General features: G+C 42.4%; 1 protein-coding gene across 9 annotated transcripts in view; it reads right to left on the reverse strand.

The window, feature by feature from the left end:
• Positions 1–25,954, reverse strand: part of dmd (dystrophin) — a 1,998,855-nt gene that overhangs the window by 1,149,865 nt on the left and 823,036 nt on the right. For all 9 annotated transcript variants that reach the window (XM_063050913.1, XM_063050911.1, XM_063050907.1 and 6 more), the window contains exon 25: positions 19,120–19,290. In XM_063050913.1, coding sequence (XP_062906983.1) covers positions 19,120–19,290 — 171 coding nt within the window. The remainder of the gene's footprint in view (positions 1–19,119; positions 19,291–25,954) is intronic.

The raw sequence follows: 25,954 nt of genomic DNA on the forward strand, positions 1-25,954 counted from the left end.
ATGAAGTCTGCTAATCAATTATTGGAGATTACATAAATAGATGTTTCAAAAACTCTCACTTAACCAATAAAGGTTTTAAACAATCAAGCCATTACTTTGGAAAGCCTGCTAATTTATGTTGAGATGATGGTTGTAAAGCACAACCAGGAGTCACCAGCCTAGCCAGAGAGATAAGAACAAAAAGCTGTTCACACACCATTTAACAGGAACTGTTCAATAGTTTCATAAAGAACCAAACTCCGTAAAATTGAAATTTGAATAAAATAAGGGAAGAGCTACTTCCAGTTCAACCCCACATCAAGTTTGTTGCAGGTTTGAAATAATGGAATTTCATGAAATGTAAGTTTAGGTAAGAATTAGAAATTGATTTCACACTTAAGATTTACTTCCACTGGGAATCTTCAAAATGATAACTCTATACAGCAGTTACGATCAGTTATTACAGAACGACTGTAACACTTGTGTAGTGAACAAGCTTTCATCACTGGGCAATTAAAAAATTAAGAATCTCAGTTCAATATGAATATTCATGTATTCTATGTTTAAATATTGGAGACCAGCAATTTTTAAAAAACTTGCCAAGAAAGATCAAGCATTTAGAAAGATAGAACACAGAAACACAGAAAACCTACAGCACAATACAAGTTCTTCAATCCACAAAGCTATGCCGAACATGTCCTTACCTGAGAAATTACCTAGGGTTACCCATAGCCCTCTTTTTTACCTGTCCCTATACCTGTCCAGGGGTCTCTTGAAAGACCCTATCATATCCGCCTCCACCACCATTGCCAGCAGCCCACCCCACGTACTCACCACTCGCTGCATAACAAACTCACCCCTGACATCTTCTCTGTACCTATTTCCAAGCACCTTAAAACTGTGCCTTCTCATGCTAGTCATTTCAGCCCTGGCGGAAAAACCTCTGACTATCCACATGATCAATGCCTCTCGTCATCTTATACACCTCACTTCTCATCCTCCGTCGCTCCAAGGGAAAATGGCCGAGTTCACTCAACCTTTTCTCACAAGGCATGCTCCCCAATCAAGGCAACATCCTTGTAAATCTCCTCTGCACCCTTTCTATGGTTTCCACATCCTTCCCGTAGTGAGGTGACCAGAACTGAGCACAGTACTCCAAGTGGGATCTGACCAGGGTCCTACATACATAGCTGCAACATTACCCCTCGGCTCCTAAACTCAATCCCACGATTTATGAAGGCCAATACACCATATGCTTTCTTTACCAGAGTCAACCTGTGCAGCAGCTTTGAGTGTCCTATGGACTCGAATCCTAAGATCCCTCTGATCCTCCACACTGCCAAGAGTCTTACCATTAATACTATATTCTGCCATCATATTTGATCTGTCAAAATGCCCACCTCACACTTATCAGGGTTGAACTCCATCTGCCACTTCTCAGCTCAGTTTTGCATCCGATCAATGTCCCACTGTAACCTCTGACAGCCCTCCACACTATCCACAACACCCCCAACCTTTGTGTCATCAGCAAACTTACTAACCCATCCTTCCACTTCTTCATCCAGGTCATTTATAAAAATCACGAAGAGAAAGGGTCCCAGAACAGATCCCTGAGGCACACCACTAGTGACCGACCTCCATGCAAAATATGACCTGTCTACAACCACTCTTTGTCTTCTGTGGGCAAGCCAATTCTGGACCTACAAAGCAATGTCCCCTTGGATCCCATGCCTCTTTACTTTCTCAATATGCCTTGCATGAAATACACTGTCAAATGCCTTGCTGAAATCCATATACACTACAACTACTGCTCTATCTTCATCAATGTGTCTCGTCATATCCTCAAAAAATTCAATCAGGCTCATAAGGCACAACCTGCCTTTCACATAACCATGCTGACCACTCCTGATTATATTATGCCTCTCCAAATGTTCATAAATCCTGCCTCTCAGGATCTTCTCCATCAACCTACCAACCTCTGAAGTAAAACTCACTGGTCTATAATTTCCTGAGCTCTCTCTACTCCCTTTTTTGAATAATGGAACAACGTCCACAACCCTCCAATCCTCCTGAACCTCTCCCATCCCTATTGATCATCGTCGGAGGCTCAGCAATCTCCACCCTCGCCTTCCACAGTAGCCTGGGGTACCTCTCGTCAGGTCCCGGTGACTTATCCAACTTCATGCTTTCCAAAAGCTCCAGCACATCCCCTTTCTTAATATCTACATGTTCAGGCTTTTCAGTCCGCTGTAAGTCATCCCTACAATCGCCAAGATCCTTTTCCGTGGTAAATACTAAAGCAAAGTACTCATTAAGTACCTCCGCTATCTCCTCCAGTTCCATACACACTTTTCCACTGTCACACTTGATTGGTCCTATCCTCTCAGGTCTTTTCCTCTTGCTCTTCACTTACTTGTAGAATGCCTTGGGTTTTCCTTAATCCTGTCCACCAAGACCTTCTCATGGCCCCTTCTGGTTCTCCTAATTTCTTTCCTAAGCTCCCTTTTGCTAGCCTTATAATCTTCTAGATCTCTCCCATTACCTAGCTTTTTGAACCTTCTGTAAGTTCTTCTTTTCTTCTGAACTAGATTTGCAACAGCCTTTGTGCACCATGGTTCCTGTACCTTACAATCCTTTTCCTGTCTCATTGGAACGTACCTATGCAGAACTCCATGCAAATATCCCCTGAACATTTGCCACATTTCTTCCGTACGTTTCCCTGAGAACATCTGTTCCCAATTTATGCTTCCAAGCTCCTGCCTGATAACCTCATATTTCCCCTTACTCCAATTAAAAGCTTTCCTAACTTGCCTGTTCCTTTCTCTCTCCAGTGCTATGGTAACGGAGATAGAATTGTGATCACTATCTTCAAAATGCTCTCCCACTGAGAGATCTGACACCTGACCAGGTTCATTTCCCAATACCAGATCAAGTACAGCCTCTCCTCTTGTAGACTTATCTACATATTGTTATGTACCCCGTAACTGGGTTGCCAAACCAGCAGAAATGGAACACTCGTTGGAGTCTGTGATTACTAGGAACTAATAAATTTTCATTAAAGAAATAAGTAATACAGTACACTAATCGCAAGGATATAAATGTAACAGGTTAGCAATGATAACACACAAATATACACAGAAATAGGGTAATAGGAATCAACCAAGCTCTATCGCAGTCTAGGGGTAAAATGTGAAGCAGGGTTCAGTTCGGTTCAGTGCAGTTCGAAGTAATCGCTGTTGTTGTATCGTTGGGGGGAGAGAGAGAGAGAGTGAGAGATGCAGTTGGTTTCGGGCAGACCTTTTGATGTCTTCTGATCCCGCTGTGGTCACCGACTGTGACCTCTCCGTTCCGGATACGATCGTTCTTCCGCGGTGAACCCGGCACCCAGGCAAGGGCGGACACACACCCCAGGTTCCCATCGATCATACCTTTACACCCTGTGAGCCTCTGTCCAATTCCTGCGAACCGGTCCTCCAAACTCTCACCAACTTGTGGGGGCACACAGCTCTTTCCAGGGTCTCGTGGCGTGTCGTGCCTTAGCAACCCTGCTCTTTTTATCCCCCTGCTGGGGTATCACCTGTCCATCAAACTTCAAACAGTTCAGGTTCAAAGCAAACGGTCTGTCAATATCTGAATTGTGTTTCTTTCTCATTAATCTCTCTCTTCTCTCATTAGCATTTTGAATGTTTCTTATTGTCTTCCGTCATCTCTCTCATTAGCATCATCCGTCCGGTCGCTCTGCTTGGCGTCACACAGGACAATATTGTGTCAAGAAACCTTCCTGAACACACCTAACAAACTCCATCTCATCTAAACCCCTTGCTCCTGGGACATGCCAATTGATATATTTTGGAAATTCAAATCTCCCACCACGACAACCCTGTTATTATTACACCGTTCCAGAATCTGTCTCCCTATCTGTTCCTCGATGTCCCTAGCTTCTACCCACAGAGATTCCGTAGACAATCCGTCCATGTCTTCCTCCTTTACTGCAGCTGTGACACGATCTCTGATCAACAATGCCACGCCCCCACCTCTTTTGCCTCCCTCCCTGTCCTTTCTGAAACATCTAAGACCTGGCACTCGAAGTAACCACTCCTGCCCCAAGCCATCCAAGTCTCTGTAATGGCCACAACATCATAGCTCCAAAGTACTGATCCACGATCTAAGCTCATCTGCTTTGTTCATAATACTCCTTGCATTAAAATAGACACATCTCAAACCATCAGTCTGAGCGCGTTCCTTCTCTATCACCTGTCTATCCTCCCTCTCGCATTGTCTCCAAGCTTTCTCTATTTGTGAGCCAACCGCCTCTTCCTCCATCTCTTCAGTTTGGTTCCCACCCCCCCAGCAATCCTAGCTTAAACTCTCCCCAAAAGCCTTAGCAAACCTCCCCGCCAGGATATTGGTCCCCCTGAGATTCAAGTGCAACCCGTCCTTTTTGTACAGATCACTCCTGCCCCAAAAGAGGTCCCAATGATCCAGAAATCTGAATTCCTGCCCCCTGCTCCAATCCCTCAGCCACACATTTATCCTCCACCTCACTCTATTTCTATTACTATTTATTATTTATGGTGCAACTGTAACGAAAACCAACTTCCCCCAGGATCAATAAAGTATGACTATGACTATGACTATACTCACTGTCACGTGGCACAGGCAGTAATCCCGAGATGACTACCTTTGTGGTCCTGCTTCTCAACTTCCTTCCTAACTCCCTGTAGTCTGCTTTCAGTACCTCCTCCCTTTTCCTGTCAATGTCATTGGTACCAATATGTACCACGACCTCTGGCTGTTCTGCTGCCCGCTTCAGGATATTGTGGACGCGATCAGAAACATCCCAGACCCTGTCACGTGGGAGGCATCGGTGCTTCTTTCCTGCGTCCACAGAATCGCCTGTCTGACCCCCTAACTATAGAGTCCCCTATCATTGCTGCCATCCTCTTCCTTTCCCTACCCTTCTGAGCCACAGGGCCAGACTCTGTGCCAAAGGCGAAACCACTGTTGCTTCCCCCATTTACGTGTGAACACATGCAACTCTTATTTAAGAAGAGCAGTTTCTCTTGAAATGGATTTACAAATCAATAATGTAAGAAAGATGATGAAAATCAGAAACAGGGTTAATTCTTCAAGTCAGAGAAGTCTCAGACTTGAAATGTCACTTTTTTCAGAAGCTGACCTGCTGAATGCAGACAACATTCTCTGTTTTGATGAAGGAGATTTCAACATAGTGTGAAATAATCTTAGAGAAACTATTTGACCTGACTTGTCCTAATTTTTTTCCAAATTTAACCCCATTAAAGCAAGTGAATTAATACTTTACAACTAGCATCTCACCACTCAAACAGGAAGATACTTGCAACAGTTTCCCCCCGCCACCCCCCAACCCCCAGGTATTTTCCAAGGATTGCAGGTCTGTTCAAATTTTGTTTATATTAAAGAAAAGCTTCTCAGTAATTAAAATATTTGTCAAACAATATTCAAAGACAACAGAAGATCGAGGTCAAGATAAGTACCTAATGTGCATCAAGAGTGCGCCCCAAATCAACCATAAAATAATTCAGGCAACACACATCAAAGTTGCTGGTGAACGCAGCAGGCCAGGCAGCATCTCTAGAAAGAGGTACAGTCGAAGTTTCAGGCCGAGACCCTTCGTCAGGACTAACTGAAGGAAGAGTTAGTAAGAGATTTGAAAGTGGGAGGGGGAGGGGGAGATCCTGACGAAGGGTCTCGGCCTGAAACATCGACTGTACCTCTTCCTAGAGATGCTGCCTGGCCTGCTGCGTTCACCAGCAACTTTGATGTGTGTTGCTTGAATTTCCAGCACCTGCAGAATTCCTGTTGTTTGCGTTCATAAATTAATTCAGAATTTTTCCAACAACCTCTGCAGAACAGAACTGCACAACTCACATTCATCTTTCAGCACAGTTCCTCTGTTAAACACTTTGTACAATCCAGAATTCCATGGAAACATAATGAAGTTCTAGCTGTTCATCGTGCTGTTACTAAGCAACATTAGTTGCTGTTACTCAGCAATCAAAGTGCTATTTGTTTTCGGTCACTAATGAGATTATTTAAATAATGCAACAGTTTGTTCAGAATTAAAAGTCATCTCACAAGGAGAATCCACTGAAAGGTGCTGATGGGTTGCCTGAATAATAACTTTACATCTCAATAACTGGTAGCTTCATCTGAGCATCAATTCTTCATTATACTCTCCATTATATATATGTTGGGTACTTACTTAGTTGTAGTGGCAGCATTTACGTATCAATTGTGCACACTGCATAGAATTATCCCCAAAACACCGATCTTTTGAAAGTCAAAAATGGTGGCCTTTAATGGTCTTGCAAAGTACAAACTTTTGCAAGTGTTGGGAGCGCAGCTGGTGATGGTGGCAGAAGAATCACAGAGACATTTAGCCCACCAGGTACACACTGACTTTCCTTCCTATCTGTACAAATAATATTTGCTGTTTAAATCCTTAAATGCTTTGCCTATTTGATTTCCTGTCTAAATATCTTTGAAACATGAGGATTGAATGACATTCCGCTACCTCCTCTGACAGCACATTCCAGATATCAAGTACTCTCTGTGGGTAAAAATATATCCCTCAGATCTCCTTTGAAACTCCTTCCACCCACCTTAAACTATTCCCCCTTGTTATTGATACTCCTCCCATGAAGAAGATTCTGCACACCTGCACTGTCTTCTTATTAATTAATATATTCTCTATCAGAAAATCTCTCAATCTTATTTGCTCCAGGAAAAACTTTCTCAAATAATCCAGTCTCTCCCTATATCATAAACCCTCTGCAATCTTCCCTCTAGGTATGCACGCACACATCTTTTGCTACTAGCACACCAAGGAATTTAAACTGCGCACAAAAGGTTGTCACCCTCCATCTCATTGGCATGTTTAGCCTATTTCACGATCATGCACAACCACCTTTCCTTTACTGGTTTCTGATGCGGACAGTGTTGACAATGTGGAGTTTGTGACGATTTGTTCGCAGATTTTAGAACTGGTTTATTTATACTGTTTTTATTGAAGAAATTATTGATTCACTATTTTGAATTCCAAAGAAGCAAAGGGCATGAGGCGCAGAAGAACTGCTAGTTCATTTAAATCAGAATGGCTTAATGAAACGGTAGAAACTGCTACACCGAAAGCTCATGAGGTCAGGAATGTTCAGCTATGAAACAAACAGTGCCTCCAAAATGTATTCACCCCTCTTGGAAGTTTTCATATTTTATTGTTTTACAACATTTAATAGCAGTGGATTTGTTTTTTTTTTGAGACCGATCAACAGAATACTCCTCCATGTCAAAAGACAAAACAAATTTCTACAAATTGATCTAAATTTATTACAATTATTAAACACAAAATAATTGATTGCATAAATAACTATTCACCCCCTTCCAATTTGTGTTTTGTCGATGCACCTTTGGCAGCAATTACAGGCTGAGTCTGTGTGGATCAGCTTTGCACATCTGGACACTGCAATCTTTCCCCCATTCTTCTTTAGAAAACTGCTCAAGCTCTGTCAGATTGCATGAGGATCATAAGTGAACAGCCCTTTTCAAGTCCAGCCACAAATTCTCAATTGGATAGAGGTCTGGACTCAGACTTGGCCACTCTAGAACATTAACTTTGTTGTTTCTAAAGTCATTCTTGTGCAGCTTTGGCTTTATGGTTGGGGTCACTGTCCTGCTGCAAAACAAATCTTCTCCCAAGTTGCAGTTCTCCTGCAGACTGTATCATGTTTTCGTCCAGGATTTCCCTGTATTTTGCTGCATTCATTTTACCCTCTACCTTCAAAAGCCTTCCAGGTCCTGCTGCAGTGAGGCATCCCCACAACATGATGCTGCCACCACCATGATTCACAGTAGGGATGCTGTGTTTTTGATTATGTGCAGTGTTTGGCTTCTGCCAAACATAGCATTTAGTCTGATGGCCAAAAAGCTCAATTTTGGTTTCATCAGACCATAGTACCTTCTTCCAGCTGACTTCTGAATCTCCCACATGCCTTCTGGCAAACTCCAGCTGTTTTTTTTTTCCCCAACAGTGGCTTTCCCTTTGCCACACTCCTATAAAGCTGCAACTGGTGAAGCACCCAGGCAAGAGTTGTATGGCAGTCTCTCCTAACTCAGCCACTGAAACATGTAGCTCCTCCAGAGTTGTCATCGGTCTCTTGATGGCCTCCCTCACTATTCCGCTTCTTGCACAGTCGCTCAGTTTTTGAAGACGGCCTGCTTGAAGCATATTTACAGCTGTCCCATATTCTTTCCATTTCTTGATGATAGACTTAACTGTACCCCAAGGGATCGTCAGTGACTTGGAAATTTTCTTGTATCCATCTCCTGACTTGTGCTTTACAATAACTTTTTTGTAGAATTGCTTGGTGTAGTTTTTGCTGGGATACTGTCTCACCAGACTTGGACCTTCCAGATAGAGGTGTATTTTTATTAGTCAATTGAAACAGCTTGACTACATATGTCTCCAAAGAAGATCTCCATTTAACTAATTATGCGACTTCTAAAATCAATTGACTGCATCAGTGATAAATTGGTGCGTTAAAGGGGTGAATATTTATGCAATCTAGTTCGGCACGGACTAGAAGGGCCGAGATGGCCTGTTTCCGTGCTGTAATTGTTATATAGTTATAATTATTTTGTGTTTTATATTTGTAATTAATTTAGATCACTTTGTAGAGGTCTGTTTCAGTGTCAAAAAAAAGCCAAATTAAATCCACTGTGATTCAATGTTGTAAAACAATAAAACTTGAAAACTTCCGGGGGGGGGGGAATACTTTTTATAGGCACTATACTTATGTACAATACTGAAACTGGTGTTAGTTGTGCATATTGTCGCAATGCAAAAGTTGCTAGAAAATTTGCAAGTGGAAAGAAGTGGAGTGATATTTGGAAACTTGACTCTTCAAAGCATCATGTAGCAAGCAAGTCACATATGGACGATGACCAAAAGCTCTGGTGAGAAAATCCTTCTTTACCCACCACAGGTCTGCTACATATGTTTTGTGAAAGTGCAGATGAACGAGAGCAAAAACAATGAAAGCCAGAGGTGATTAAAGTTCTTATTGGCAGCTATTTTATTTCTTTTAAACAATGAACAACACACTGGACTTGGTAGTTTATAGAATAGCTTCAGGTTTACTTCTAGTTAAAAATTCAGTGAGCACATTTTGTCACTGGGCAAACAATTGCAGACCTCAAGATTTTTGTGCACATTGGTCATTACAAACTAGAGGGAACATGCCGTTCTTCCAGGCAACGTTCTGGATAATATCTTCTGCATTCTCAGCAGCATGACCACTTCCTTCATGGAGCGTAGTGACCAAAACAGCCTATAATACTCTAAGTGTGGCCCAACCAGTGTTTTTGTAAAGATGAAACAACATCCAATTATGTTTCAATTCTATGCCCTGACCGCTAAAGGCAAGCATGTCCAAAGTGTTCTTCATGATCTTACCTACCTGTGTATCTTCCTTTAGTGAACAATTAAGTTAAACGCCAAGGTTCCTCTATTCATTCCCTAACGTGTCCTTGCAGCTCTTATAAAATGAAAACAAAACAGAATGCATCCTCCAAGTCTTCCAGCACCTCACCAGTGGCTGAAGATGATGTCAATACTTCTGTCAAGGCCCTTGCAATTTCTTCCCAAACTTTCCACAATGTCCTAGGATACCTTTGGTCAGGACCCAGAAATCTATCCACTCTAGTATGCTTTACTAGAGTGCTCTCGTATGCATCAGAGCCTCCTCTTTTCTAACATGGATATGTTCCAAGACACCACTGTTCAGCTCCCTGAATTCCTTAGTTTCCATGCCCTCCTTGGGAAATCCAGATGAGAAACATCATTTTAAGACCTTATCCATCCCGTGGCTCCGTACATAGACAACCACATTGATTCTTAATTCTCTCCCTTGTTAGCCATTTGCAATTAATATACTTAAGGGATCCTTTAAGATTTACCTTTATCACCAAGAGCTATTTCGTGTCCAGTGTACTCCTGCATCTCTTTTATTCTGCAAGGGATTCACATAATCCAAGCTGCCTATGCCTCCTGCTTTTTCCTGACGAGAGCTCTGATATCCCTCATCAACCAGTGTTCCCGAGTCCTGCCAGTCTTGCCCTTTACTTGAATAGGAACATGCTGTCTAAGCTACAAAATAACAATTTTCACAACATGTCAGTAATAATAAAATTAATTCCGATCTCTCCAGCCTCCTTCAATCAACCTCTGCATGTTCCTGTCTAATGCTGTCAAAATTAACCATGGCCAACTTAGGACGATAGCTTCTGGATCAGTCCTACCTTTTTCCATAACTATTTTAAAACAAGTAGAATTATGATCACCGATCCTCAACTGCTCCCCCTTTGACACTTCAATCACTTGCCCTGCCTCATTTCCCGGTAGGATGTCCAATACTGCCTTCCCTCAAGTAGTGTCAGAGGGGGTCACACATTGTTTGAGAAAACTTTCCCAGATATATTTAACAAATCTGCCCCATCCAAGACATTTGCACTGTGGTGGTCTCAATGAGAGAAGATGAAATCACCTACTAATGCAATCCTTCTAGTCATACTGCTATCTGGAATCTTCCTTCACTTTTGCTCCTCTAATTCCCATGAAATATTGGGTGGTTGATAATATAATCCTAATGATCTCTTTGCTATTTCCCAGTTTCACCCACATAGCCAGCTGGATCCCCAAGAATATCCTCATTAAATTCTGTCATGATATTTTCCTTAATCAAAAACGTTGTCCCCTTCTTCCTCTATTATGTCTGAGCATCTGTCCCTCATTGACTTGCCAGTCCTGTACTTCTCTAATTATTTTTTGTAACAATAATATTCCAGTCCCATGTATCAAATTGTGCCACAGATTTCTCTGGTACTTGTCAGGCTTCTTGCATTAAAATAAATGAAATTTGTCCATCATTTAACCTCTGTATAGCCCCTGTCTATTCAATTTAATACATTTGCTTGCTCAAAGCTTATGTTAGCCTCAGCTCTCCCATTTGGCACATTACTGCTTTGCTTCCCACTCCACTGCCAGACTAGTTTAAACCCTCCAAAGCAGCATTAGTAAGTCTTCCCATCAAAATATTTGTTTCCCTTCAATTCAGGTGCAACCCATCCATCTTGTAAAAGTCCCACCTGTCCTAGAAGAGAGCTCATTGGTCTATGTATCCAAAGCCTGTCCTTCGGCATCATCTCCTTTGCCATACATATAACTGTACCATCTAACTCTTTCTCGCCTCACTAGCTTATGGCATGGGGAGTAATCAGAATCAGAATGAGAATCAGGTTTATAATCACCGGCATGTGACATGAAATTTGTAAACTTAGCAGCAGCAGTTCAATGCAATACATGATCCGGCAGAGAGAGAGAAAAAAATAATAAATAAAACATAATAATACACAAACAAGTCAATTGTGTATATTGAACAGATTTTTTAAAATATGCAAAAACAGAAATACTGTATTTTAAAAAAATGAGGTAGTGTCCAAGGGTTCAATGCCCATTTAGGAATCCGATGGCAGAGGGGAAGAAGCTGTTCCTGAATCACTGAGTGTGTGCCTTCAGGCTTCTGTATCTCCTACCTGATGGTAACAGTGAGAAAAGGGCATGCCCTGGGTGCTGGGCGTCCTTAATAATGGACGGTGCCTTTCTGAGACACAGCTCCCTAAAGATGTCCTGAGTACTTTGTAGGCTAGTGCCCAAGATGGAGCTGACTAAATTTACAACCTTCTGCAGCTTCTTTCGGTCCTGTGCAGTAGCCCCTCCATACTAGACAGTGATGCAGCCTGTCAGAATGCTCTCCATGGTGCAACTATAGAAATTTTTGAGTGTATTTGTTGACATACCAAATCTCTTCAACTCCTGATAAAGTATAGTCACAGCCTTGCCTTCTTTATGACTACGTTGATATGTTGGGACCAGGTCAGATTCTCAGAGATTTTGACACCCAGGAACTGGAAGCTGCTCACTCTCTCCACTTCTGATCCCTCTATGCGGATTGGTATGTGTTCCTTCATCTTGCCCTTCCTGAAGTCCACAATCAGCTCTTTCATCTTACTGATGTTGAGTGCCAGGTTGTTACTGCAGCACCAGTCCTCTAGTTGGCATACCTCATTCCTATACACCCTCTCACCACCACCTGAGATTCTACCAATGATGGTTGTATCATCAGCAAATTTGTAGATAGTATTTGAGCTATGCCTAGCCACACAGTCATGTGTATACAGAGAGTAGAGCAGTGGGCTAAGCACACACCCTTGAGGTGTGCCAGTGTTGATCATCAGCGAGAAGGATACGTTATCAGCAACCTTCACAGACTGTGGTCTTCTGGTTAAGAAGTCGAGGATCCAATTGCAGAGGGAGGTACAGAGGCCCAGGTTCTGCAACTTCTCAATCAGGATTGTGGGAATGATGGTATTAAATGCTGAGGTATTGTCGATGAACAGCATCCTGACATAGGTGTATGTGTTGCCTCGGTGATCTAAAGCCGTGTGCAGAGCGATTGAAGTTGCATCTGCCATTGACCTGTTGTGGCAATAGGCAAATTGCAATGAGTGCAGGTCCTTGCTGAGGCATGAGTTCAGTCTAGTCATGACCAACCTCTCAAAGCATTTCATCACTGTCGATGCGAGTGCTACCCGGCGACAGTCATTAAGGCAGCCCACATTATTCTTTTTAGGCACTGGTATAATTCTTGCCTTTTTGAACCAAGTGGGAACTTCTGCCCATAGCAGTAAGAGGTTGAAAATGTCCTTGAATACTCCCGCTAGTTGGTCGGCACAGGTCTTCAGAGCTTTACCAGGTACTCCATCGGGACCTTCTGCCTTGCAAGGGTTCACTCTTTTTAAAGACAGTCTATCATCGGCGTCTGAGACAGAGGTCACAGGGTCATCAGGTGCAGCAGGAATCTTCATAGTTGTAGTTGTGTTCTCCCTTTCAAAGCGTGCATAGAAGGCACTGAATTCATCTGGTAGTGAAGCATTGCTGCCATTCATACTACTGGGTTTCACTTTGTAGGAAGTAATGTCTTGCAGACCTTGCCAGAGTTGCTGTGCATCTGATATCACTTCCAACTTCGTTCGAAATTGTCCCTTGAAATAGCCCTCCGTAAATCATACCTGGTTTTCTGGTACTGGCCTGGGTTGCCAGACTCCTGTACAGGTTTCCCCCACCATCCGAAGGTAGAGCGTTCCTATGAAACGGTTTGTAAGCCGAAATGTTGTCAAGCGAAGAAGCAATTACCATTTATTTATATGGAAAAATTCTGTGAGCGTTTGCAGACCCAAAAATGACCTACCAAATCATGCCAAATAACACATAAAACCTGAAATAACAGTAACATATAGTAAAAGCAGGAATGATATGATAAATACACAGCCTATATAAAGTAGAAATACTTCTCTACAACGATTGCCTGCACAGATCTCCGTAGCGAAAATCTCACGCAAGCGCTCTCGGCAGAAAATCTCACGCAAGTGCTGTTGAGATAAATGCACTCTCCTATGAAGCTGCCAAATCTACCAAATAACACGTAAAAATACACAGCCTATATCAAGTAGAAATCATGTATGTACAGTGTAGTATCACTTACCGGAATTCGGAAAACAGCGCCGAGCACACTGATGATGGTGTGTTAGACTGAGTCATCGCAGGCTGGGTGTAGCAGTGGCCCCCACCCTCCAGGCCACCGACCCGATACATTGCCGCGAAGAATACAGGGGTGCAGCGGTAGCCGGGAGGCACACAGCACATCGTTAAGAAAAAAGCTGAAATAAACATGCTCATTAATTAGGTGCTGCCCGGCACGTAAACGTTGGCGCAGATCAGAGGCTATTGCCGATTGCATCGCTTCTGATCTGGGCCGACAATTACGTGCTAGGCGGCACCTAATTAATTAACATGTTTATTTTGGCTTTTTTCTTAAAGATGTGTTGTGTGCCTCCCGGCTATCACTGCGCTCTTCGCGAATCGGTACAGTATCTGTCCGGGGCCCGGGTGCTCAGGTGGTGGGACAAGGGGGTGTCATCTCATCGTCGATCAGGGCAGGCAGCTCATCTTCTCCTATGACTACCCGCCTCGATGTCGAAGGTCGAGGTTCGTCGTCTGCTGTGGCTGATGTGGAAGGCTTGCTTGACTGCTGAGCCTCACGCATTTTTCTATCATACAGTTGTTTGTAAGCACTCAAACCATCCTGCAAATATCCCCAAAACCGACGTACCCTTTCAAAATTAAAGTCGTACTTTATCATTGCAGCGAAAATCTCACGCAGTTGCTTCACTTTCTGCACTCGGTTTCGATTTGTTATCCTTTCCTCTTCCAATTGCATCAACTCTTCATCTATCAGTTCTTGGTCATGGGATGAAAAAAACCTCTTCAATATCATCTTCGTCAACTTCCACAAGCCAAACTCACTTTGTCCTTGCTTCGTTCACCACGATCGAAATGCTTAATTATGTCTAGCTTTACGCTAAGTGTAACACCCTTACGAGCTCTTTCAGGCTTTTCTGACACCTTAGAACTCATCTTGCTAACGGCTGCTCAATGCAATGTGTTTCGGCAATGCCATTCCGAATCCGGGGGAGAGTGGCTGCTCGGGACGCGCACTGCCTTTTATTGCGCGCTGGTTTTTTCGCATGCCGATTTTTTATCGCGTGCTGCCTTTCTTCGTAACAGTGAAAACACCTTCTGAAAGCGAAAACAGGGTACTAATGTAGGTCTTTCGTAACAGTGAGGTTTCGTAAAGCGAACGTTCAACAAGCGGGGGACACCTGTACTGGGTCGTGTGACAGCAACTTTTGAGGTCCTGTTTCTATATTGCTATTGTGAAGCCAAAGTTCAAAGTAAATTTATTATTAAGTTAAATACAGGTGACCATATACCACACTGAGATGCATTTTCTTGGAGGCATTCACTGTAACTATAAAGAAACACAATAGAGTCAATGAAAAACCACACATAACAAAGGTGGAGAGACAACCAAAGTGCAAAAGACAACAAATTGTGCAAATATGAAACGAGCAAAAAACTCCAAAATTGTATTAATAAATATTGAGAACATTAGTTGTAGACTCCTTGAAAGTGAGTCCACAGGTCATGGAACCATTTCCATGCTGGAGGGAGTGAAGTTGAATGAAGTTATCCCCTCTGATTTAAGAGCCTGATGATTGAGGGACTAACAGTTGCTGAACTTGGTGCTATGTGACTGAGGCTCCTGTACCCCTTTCCTGATGAGACCTTGGCCTGGCTAGTGGGGGTCTTTGATAATGGCTGATGTTTTTCTGCAACAGCACTCCATGTAAATGTGCTCAATGGGGGGAGGGCTTTACCCGTGGTGGACTGGGCTGTATGCAATACCTCTTTAGGATTTTCCATTCAAGGGCATTGTGTGTCCACATCAGGCCATGATGCAATCAGTCAGTCTACTCTCCATCACGCATCCATAGCAGTGTACCAAAGATTTGAATGACATGCCAAATCTTCGCAAACTTCGAAGAAAGTAGAGGTGCTGTACTTTCTTTGTTATGGCAGTTGTGTACTGGAGCCAGGACAGAGCTTCTGAAATGCTAATGCCAAGGAATTTAAAATTGCTAACCCTCTAACACCATCGATGCCCTGATGAGGACTGGCTCACGGACTCTTAGTTTCCTTTCTTGTCGTCAAGAATCAGCTCTTCGGTTTTGATGACAGTGTTGTTCTTGTGGCACCATTCTGTGAGACATTCAATCTCCTTCCTAAATGCTGATTCACCATCACCTTTGATTCAGTCAGCTACAGGGTTATCGTCGGCAAAAGTAAATGCAGCATTGAAGCTGTATTTAGCTTCACAGTCATAAGCACAAAGCGAGTAGAGCAGGCGGACTTCTGAATCAAGAGATTACAGATATCAGCAAATGCTCCAACCAGTGGATTTGCACAGGTCTTCGATACCCAGCCATGTGTCTAATCTGGGCCAGGTGCTTTCAGTGGGTTCACCCTCCTGAAGGATGTTCTCATGTCAGCTTCACAGACTGAAATCACAGGGTCCTCGGGGGGGCCGTGGGAGTTCATGAAGGTGCTTCCATGTTTTGTCGGTCAAAGTAAGCAGAAAAGGCATTGAGATCATCTAGGAGCAAAACCTTGTTGATGCATATGTCACTTGTTTTTTTTCTTCACAGAAGGTGATAGCACTTAAGCCCTGCCATGTTGGTCCTTAACTCTCATAAGCTCTCTTTCAAAAGATTCCCACTTATCAGCTGTCTTTTTATCCCCTGTATACCCAGTGGTATAATAAATGAAGAATCATGGCTAAGTATATAGGCATAAAAGAGCACATTCTTGGTACTTCAGATAAGGCAGGCACTTCAATGCTTTCCTCAAGAAAACCTCATTAAAAGATAATGAAATTCTAAATTAAGCTGCCAATTTGCAACCCTTCAAGTCACAACAGAGCAGTTCAAATACATTAAAATAGTAAAAAAAAAATGGAATGTGGAATGCAAAACAATCATGTCATAAAATGGCAATCATGGAAATGGACCTGAAGAAAAGATTATAGAGAAATAGCTTGATTTATGTTATTTTACAGAATCCTGTGTGTTTTGTTCCAGGGGCATTATAAAACATGAAATGTATTTGAATGGGTACATTCCTTTCAAATTACTTCAAAATCTAACAAAATACAAAGGCTGTCTAGGAAACTAACACTGAGAAATACATTGCAGAAAAGATATGTCATAAATTAATGTTCTCTCTAAATATCTACATGACAAGTACTTTGAGTTCTGTAGCAGCTACAGATTAGAATTCCCAGAGGGATTGCAAACACTGAAGACAATTGCAAGCCACAGCAAAAATATTAAAACTGCTAGTTCATCTGGATGATTTTTCAAAAAACACTCATTAGCCATTTTATTAGGTACCTCCTGTATTTGGTACTTTATTACATACCTCCTGTACCTAATAATAGGGCCATTCAGTGCATGTTCTTTGTCTTCTGCAGTTGTAACTCATCCACTTCAAGGTCTGACATGTTGAGCTACCAGAGATGCTCTTCTGCACACCATTGTTGTAATGCATGGTTAAGCCAGTTACTGTCACCATGTAACCGACTCTAGAGACTGCCTAGAATTTCCTTAGCGCATAGCCTTTTATTTTTCTAAGCTACATGTACCTATCTAAGAGGCTCTTAAAAGGCCCTATTGTATCTGCTTCCACCACCACCACCAGCCGTGCATTCTACGCACCCACCACTGTGTGTGGAAAAACTTACTCCTGACATCTTCTCAGTACCTATTTCCAAGCACATTAAAACTATGCCCCCTTGTGTTAGCCATTTCAGCCCTGGGAAAAAGCCTCTGACTATCCACATGATAAATGCCCCTCATCATCTTATACACCTCTATCAGGTTACCTCTCATCCTCTGTCACTCCAAGGATAAAAGGCCAAATACATTCAACCTATTCTCATAAGGACCGCCCTCCAATCCAGGCAACATCCTTGTAAGTCTCCTCTGCACTCTCTCTATATTATCTGCACCCTCCCTGTAGTGAGGTGACCAGGACTGAACAGAGTACTCCAAGTGGAGTCTGATCAAGGTCTTATATTGCCGTAATATTACCTCACGACTCTTGAACTCAATCCCAAGGTTGATGAATGCCATCATACCACACGCCTTCTTAACAAACACTGTCAACCAGCGCAGCAGCTTCGAGTGTCCTATTGAGATGGACCTCAAGATCTCTCAATTCCTCCACACTGTCAAGAGTCTTACAATTTATATTATATTATGCCTTCTGTCTTCAAATTGGACCCACCAAAATGAACTTCTTCACACTTATTCCTAAAGGTTAATTTGTAGGTTGAATCTGTGATGAGGAAGGAATGTTAGCATTCATTTTGAGAGGAGGAGAATATAAAAGCAAAGATGTAATGTTGAGAATTTATAAATGGAGCATTGTGAACAGGTTTGGGCTACTTATCTTATAAAGGATGTGCTAACACTGGAGGGGGTTTAAAGGAGGTTCATGAAAATGATTCCAGGATGAAACAGCTTGTCACATGAAGAGCATTTGATGGCTCTGGAACTCTATTCACTGGAATTCAGAAGAATGAGGAGTGATCTCACTGAAAAGCATCAAATGGTGAAAGGCCTTGAAAGATTGTATGTGGAAAGGATGTTTCCTATGGTGGGAGAGTTTAAGACCAGAGAACACAGCCTCCGAATAGAGGGGCATCCTTTTAGAACAGAGATGAGGAGGAATTTCTTCAGCCAGAGAGTGGTGAACCTGTGGAATTCATTGTGGAGATTGAGGCTGAGAGGAAAATTGGATCAGCCATGATGAAATGGCGGAGCAGACTGCTCCTTGATTGTATGGTATCCCTTCATGCCGTTTGATATAAAGTCAGACTAAGAGGTCATTAATTTCCTTTCTTCTGCCTCTTGAAGATTTGAGTGACACTTGCAATTTTCTAGTCTCTGAAACCATGCCAGAATTCATTGATTCTTTAAAGATCATTACTAATACCTCCATAATCTCTTCAACCACCTCTTTCAGAATCCCAGTTGTAACTTAACTACCTCCAGACTTTTCAGTTTCCCAAGCACCTTCTCCCTAGTAATGGCAACTTCACTCACTTCTACCCCTACACTCTCGGACTGCCAGGTGCCTTCCACAGTGAAGACTGCTGCAAACTATTCATTCTGTTCATCCACCATTTTCTCGTCCTCTTGTGCAGGTATATAGTTGTACCTAATAAACTGGCCACTGAGTGCAGTGGCAGGAATATCACTCAACTGATAATATGACTATTAAGTTCATGGTTGCAAGTTCAGGTAAGGCTTCAAGATATAAAAGCTGTTTATACTGACAAAAATTATTACCATTGCAGATTACCAATTATAAACTCACAATATTAATCTCACTAAGAACATGCAAGGATAATTTAATAACAGTATATGTTTAAACCTTTCACTATTTGTTACAGACAAATCTATTAAATAACAATTCAAAAGAGCAGAAACCACAGAAGCTAATGTTCTTGTGCATGCATGCAATACAACAAATGGCTCAAACATAAAGTGAAAGATGCAAACAAAATCTTGTTAGCTCACCTTGAGTTCTTCTACAGCCTTCTTGAGCTCTTCAGGAGTTTTATATTCAAAGTCTCTTTCCAAATACTCCTCCTCAGCTTGTGCTATCCATTCCTGCATTTCTGACAGGTCCTTTCTGAGACTCATAGTCTTATCCAGTCCACCCTTTAACGCATTCTTTTTGGCATATGCCTATTTTATAATAGTTGAAGAAAAGTCTGATATTACCATTTCCACTTCATTAAATTTAGAAGAAATTACAGAGATAATTATAAGAAATTGATGCCCATCCTTTTCAACTTTACAGACGACATGTTGGAAGTGAATATATGTATTTTTTTGGAGTCACTCATTGACCCACAACAGTCAGGACCCATGTGCGTGTGGTAAGTGACAAAATGTTCAACATTTGTGAAAACAGTAAACAAACATCGGAAAAAAGAATCAGAGGTAAAAAAAAATGCTTATTTTCAGAGATTAAATGAAAATTTACGCTTCTTATGATTGAATAAAGTTACCAAGTGTGGCACAAGTTTGAGAGGTGGATTTGTGTGGAGGGAAATCAGTTTCAGTATTCAAACAAATAATCATGCGATCCAAGTAAATTTCAACACCTTCTTCTCTTCTTTTTTCAGGAATAAAATGAAGTAAATTATATGCTTTGGTGGGACAAATGAGCTTTGGCAGATGAAGGAGAGAGCCATTCTGAGGGGCAACTCATCGCTCCAGCTCTGTGATAACGTGGAAGCTTCAAATGGAATGCCTTTCTGCCTTTGATGTATATTTTGCAACAGCGTTTATCCTGGATCTAAGGACAGATGCAACTGATGCAAATCAGCCAATAAAATACAATAGACTTTCAAAATATTCGCCAAAAATGTTGCTGCATTTTGTTTAACAGTATTTATAGTGTCACCTAACAGCAAGATAAAATTGAAAAACAAAAAAATATAAAAGTTTATTATTTACATCACGAGGAATTTCAGCAGATGGAATAACTTGTTTTAAGCAGTGAGTGAGAGGGTGACATCTTGCAATGTGGGAGCAATTTGAAAACATCAAGTTTTGTTGAGAGTGAGTCATTGTTTGATGTAACAAGTGAGAGAGTGACATCTTCCAGAGTGGGAGCCATTTGAAAACAGCAAGTCCAGTTGGTAGTGAGACAGGACATCTTGCAGGGTAGGAGCCATTTGAAAGCAGCAAGTCTTATCGGGAGTGAGTCACTGTTTGAAATAGTGAGTGACTGACGTCTTACAGGGCAGGAGACATTTTTACACATCAAGTCTAAATGGAAGTGAGTCACTGTTTGAAGTAGGGAGTGAGAGAGAAAAATCTTGTCTTTTGAAAACTGCAAGTCTCCTTGGGAGTGAGTCATTGTTTGAAGTAGCGAGTGAGAGAGTGACATCTTGCAGAGCAGGAGCTAGTTGAAAACAGCAAGTCTCATTGGGAATGAGTCTTACTCCGCATTTTGGATGTGGACTTGGACCGTGGACTTTCTTCAATCTTATGTTATTTTTGTATTCTGCCAAATCTTCCTCACTTTTTTTTGTGTGCAGGTGAGGGGGATTTGGGGGGTTGATGATCATGCTGCCATTCTTTTCTTTCCTGGTTACACGGCTATCTGGAGAAGAAGAATTTCAGAGCTGTATGTTTTGATAATAAATGAATCATAGAAACATAGAAACATAGAAAATAGGTGCAGGAGTAGGCCATTCGGCCCTTCAAGCCTGCACCGCCATTTATTATGATCATGGCTGATCATCCAACTCAGAACCCCGCCCCAGCCTTCCCTCCATACCCCCTGATCCCCGTAGCCACAAGGGCCATATCTAACTCCCTCTTAAATATAGCCAATGAACTGGCCTCAACTGTTTCCTGTGGCAGAGAATTCCACAGATTCACCACTCTCTGTGTGAAGAAGTTTTTCCTAATCTCGGTCCTAAAAGGCTTCCCCTTTATCCTCAAACTATGACCCCTCGTTCTGGACTTCCCCAACATCGGGAACAATCTTCCTGCATCTAGCCTGTCCAATCCCTTTAGGATCTTATACGTTTCAATCAGATCCCCCCTCAATCTTCTAAATTCCAACGAGTACAAGCCCAGTTCATCCAGTCTTTCTTCATATGAAAGTCCTGCCATCCCAGGAATCAATCTGGTGAACCTTCTTTGTACTCCCTCTATGGCAAGGATGTCTTTCCTCAGATTAGGGGACCAAAACTGCACACAATACTCCAGGTGTGGTCTCACCAAGCCCTTGTACAACTGCAGTAGTACCTCCCTGCTCCTGTACTCGAATCCTCTCGCTATAAATGCCAGCATACCATTCGCCTTTTTCACCGCCTGCTGTACCTGCATGCCCACTTTCAATGACTGGTGTATAATGACACCCAGGTCTCGTTGCACCTCCCCTTTTCCTAATCGGCCACCATTCAGATAATAATCTGTTTTCCTATTTTTGCCACCAAAGTGGATAACTTCACATTTATCCACATTAAATTGCATCTGCCATGAATTTGCCCACTCACCCAACCTATCCAAGTCACTCTGCATCCTCTTAGCATCCTCCTCACAGCTAACACTGCAACCCAGCTTCGTGTCATCCGCAAACTTGGAGATGCTGCATTTAATTCCCTCATCCAAGTCATTAATATATATTGTAAACAACTGGGGTCCCAGCACTGAGCCTTGCGGTACCCCACTAGTCACCGCCTGCCATTCTGAAAAGGTCCCGTTTATTCCCACTCTTTGCTTCCTGTCTGCTAACCAATTCTCCATCCACATCAATACCTTACCCCCAATACCGTGTGCTTTAAGTTTGCACACTAATCTCCTGTGTGGGACCTTGTCAAAAGCCTTTTGAAAATCCAAATATACCACATCCACTGGTTCTCCCCTATCCACTCTACTGGTTACATGCTCAAAAAATTCTATGAGATTCGTCAGACATGATTTTCCTTTCACAAATCCATGCTGACTTTGTCCGATGATTTCACCGCTTTCCAAATGTGCTGTTATCACATCTTTGATAACTGACTCCAGCAGTTTCCCCACCACCGACGTTAGGCTAACCAGTCTATAATTCCCCGGTTTCTCTCTCCCTCCTTTTTTAAAAAGTGGGGTTACATTAGCCACCCTCCAATCCTCAGGAACTAGTCCAGAATCTAACGAGTTTTGAAAAATTATCACTAATGCATCCACTATTTCTTGGGCTACTTCCTTAAGCACTCTAGGATGCAGACCATCTGGCCCTGGGGATTTATCTGCCTTCAATCCCTTCAATTTACCTAACACCACTTCCCTACTAACAAGTATTTCGCTCAGTTCCTCCATCTCACTGGACCCTCTGTCCCCTACTATTTCTGGAAGATTATTTATGTCCTCCTTAGTGAAGACAGAACCAAAGTAATTATTCAATTGGTCTGCCATGTCCTTGCTCCCCATAATCAATTCACCTGTTTCTGTCTGTAGGAGACCTACATTTGTCTTTACCAGTCTTTTCCTTTTTACATATCTATAAAAGCTTTTACAGTCAGTTTTTATGTTCCCTGCCAGTTTTCTCTCATAATCTTTTTTCCCTTTCCTAATTAAGCCCTTTGTCCTCCTCTGCTGAACTCTGAATTTCTCCCAGTCCTCAGGTGAGCCACTTTCTCTGGCTAATTTGTATGCTTCTTCTTTGGAATTGATACTATCCCTAATTTCTCTTGTCAGCCACGGGTGCACTACCTTCCTTGATTTATTCTTTTGCCAAACTGGGATGAACAATTGTTGTAGTTCATCCATGCAACCTTTAAATGCTTGCCATTGCATATCCACCGTCAATCCTTTAAGTGTCAGTCTATCTTAGCTAATTCACGTCTCATACCTTCAAAGTTACTCCTCTTTAAGTTCAGAACCTTTGTTTCTGAATTAACTATGTCACTCTCCATCTTAATGAAGAATTCCACCATATTATGGTCACTCTTACCCAAGGGGCCTCTCACAACAAGATTGCTAATTAACCCTTCCTCATTGCTCAAAACCCAGTTCAGAATAGCCTGCTCTCTAGTTGGTTCCTCGACATGTTGGTTCAAAAAACCATCCCGCATACATTCCAAGAAATCATCTTCCTCAGCACCTTTACCAATTTGGTTCACCCAATCTACATGTAGATTGAAGTCACGCATTATAACTACTGTTCCTTTATTGCACACATTTCTAATTTCCTGTTTAATACCATCTCCAACCTCACTAATACTGTTAGGTGGCTTGTACACAACTCCCACCAGCGTCTTCTGCCCCTTAGTGTTACGCAGCTCTACCCATATCGATTCCACATCTTCCCGGCTTATGTCCTTCCTTTCTATTGCGTTAATCTCTTCTTTAACCAGCAACGCCACCCCACCTCCCCTTCCTTCATGTCTATCCCTCCTGAATCCTTGAACCCTTTGTGCTTGAGCCAATAAAAAGAAGGGAGGTATATGAGTGGACCTTGTGGGAAAGCCACTGGTGGAGTGAGCCAGTATTAGAGTGATCAGGCTTGGGCAAATATAGGCATAGGCTAAAGGTGCTGAGTCTTTTGGAGTCATTTAGTTAAGTGTAGAACTGAAGTTGAAGAGGTTAGAGTCAAAAGTGTAACAACTGTAGGTAGGATGCGAGTTCAAACAGCGAAATGCTCCTTCTGTAAGATGTAGGACTGCAGGGTACCTGATGGTCCCCTTGATGACTACATCTGCAGGAAATGCTTGGAACTTCAGCTTCTGACTGACAAGGTCAAGGAACCGGAGCTGGAGCTGAATGTACTCAGGACCATCCGGGAGGCTGAAGACCTCATAGATGAGGCTTTACTGAGGTGGTCACAACCAGAGTGCAGGCTCCAAATAGTAGATGGGTGACCACCAGGAGAAGTAAGGGTGGCAAGCAGTCAGTTCAGGGTTTCCCCTGTGGCCATACCCCTCAGCAACAAGTATCACCATTTGTTTCTGCTCAGAGGGATAACCAATCAGGGGCAGCAGGAGCAGCCAAGCCAGATGTGCTGTGGCTGCCTCAGAGGCTCAGCAGAAAGATATAAATTCAGGTAGAGCAATAGTGATAGGAGACTCAGTAGGGGGATACAGAGGAGATTCTGTGGCCATGAACAATTCACCAGTATGGTGGGCTGCCTCCCAGGTGTTGGGGTCAAGGATATCTCAGAGTGGCTGTAGACTATTCTCAAGAGGTAGCGTGAGCAGCCAGAGTGAAGTCATCCCCCTTGGTTCAAGAGCCTGATGGTTGAGGGGCAATAACTGTTCCTAAACCTGGTGGTGTGTGCCCTGAGGAAGTTATTACCCCTCACGCATCAGACTCTGAAACCAATGAGGATAACTTCACTCGCCCCAACATTAAATGTTCCCACAAGCCATGGACTCATTTTCAAGGACTTTTCACCTCATGTTCACGATACAGTCTCAATATGTAGATAGAATGGGAAAATAAATATGGTGCTGGATGCCAAGAGAGAGGATTTGCAGTATGCCTACGATATGGCTTTTTAGAGCAGCTTGCTGCACTAAGGGAAAGGCAGTTCTGGATTGGTGTTGTGCAATGAATCAAATTTGATGAGGAAGCATAATCATAATATGATAGAATTCACCCTGCAGTTTGAGAGAGAGAAGTTAAAGTCAGTTGTATCCATATTACTGTGGAGTAAAGGGAATTACAGAGGGATGAAAGAGGAGTTGGCCAAATTTGATTGGAAGGGGACACTAGCAGGGATGTTGGCAGGACGTCAATAGCTGGAATTTCTAGGGGCAGTTCAAAAGGTTCAGGATAGATACATCCCAAAGATGAAGAAGTATTCTAAAGGGAGTGTGAGGCAACCGAGGCTGACAAGTGAAGTAAAAAACAACTTAAAAGCGAGGACATATAATACAGCAAAAATTAGTGGGAAGTTAGAGGATTGGGAGGTTTTCAAATGCCATCAGAAGGAAACTAAAAAGCAATGAGGAGAGATAAGATGAAATATTAAGGTAAGCTTGCCAATAATATAAGAGGATGCCAAAAGTTTTTTTTTTCAGATATATAAAGAGTAAAGGAGAGGCAAGAGTGGATATCAGACTGCAGCAAAATGATGCTGGAGAGGGAGTAATGGGGTCAAAGAAATGGCGGATGAACTTAACAAGTATTTTGCATCAGTCTTCACTGTGGAAAACACCAGCAGTATGCCAGTGTCAGGGAGCAGAAGTGAGTGTGGTTGCTGTTATTAAGGAGAAGGTGCTTAGGAAGCTGTAAGATTTGAAAGTAGTTAAGTCATCTGGACCAGATGAACTACATTCCAGGGTTCTGAAAGAGGTAGCTGAAGTGATTGTGGAGGCATTAGGAATGATTTTTCAAGAATCAAGGATGGGAGCTCAACATTCAGGGATATTCAATATTCAGGAGGGATAGACATGAAAGAAAAGGAGGTGGGGTAGCACTGCTGGTTAGAGAGGAGATTAACGCAATAGAAAGGAAGGACATTAGCCGGGAGGATTTGGAATCAATATGGGTAGAGCTGTATAACACTAAGGGGCAGAAAACGCTGGTGGGAGTTGTGTACAGGCCACCTAACAGTAGTAGTGAGGTTGGGGATGGCATTAAACAGGAAATTAGAAATGCGTGCAATAAAGGAACAGCAGTTATAATGGGTGACTTCAATCTACATATAGATAGGCTGAACCAAATTGGTAAGGGTGCTGAGGAAGAGGATTTCTTGGAATGTATGCGGGATAGTTTTCTGAACCAACATGTCAAGGAACCAACTGGAGAGCAGGCCATTCTAGACTGGATACTGAGCAATGAGGAAGGGTTAGTTAGCAATCTTGTCGTGCGAGGCCCCTTGGGTAAGAGTGACCATAATATG

Source organism: Mobula hypostoma, chromosome 6, assembly GCF_963921235.1.
Source record: "Mobula hypostoma chromosome 6, sMobHyp1.1, whole genome shotgun sequence".
Lineage (NCBI taxonomy): Eukaryota > Metazoa > Chordata > Chondrichthyes > Myliobatiformes > Myliobatidae > Mobula > Mobula hypostoma.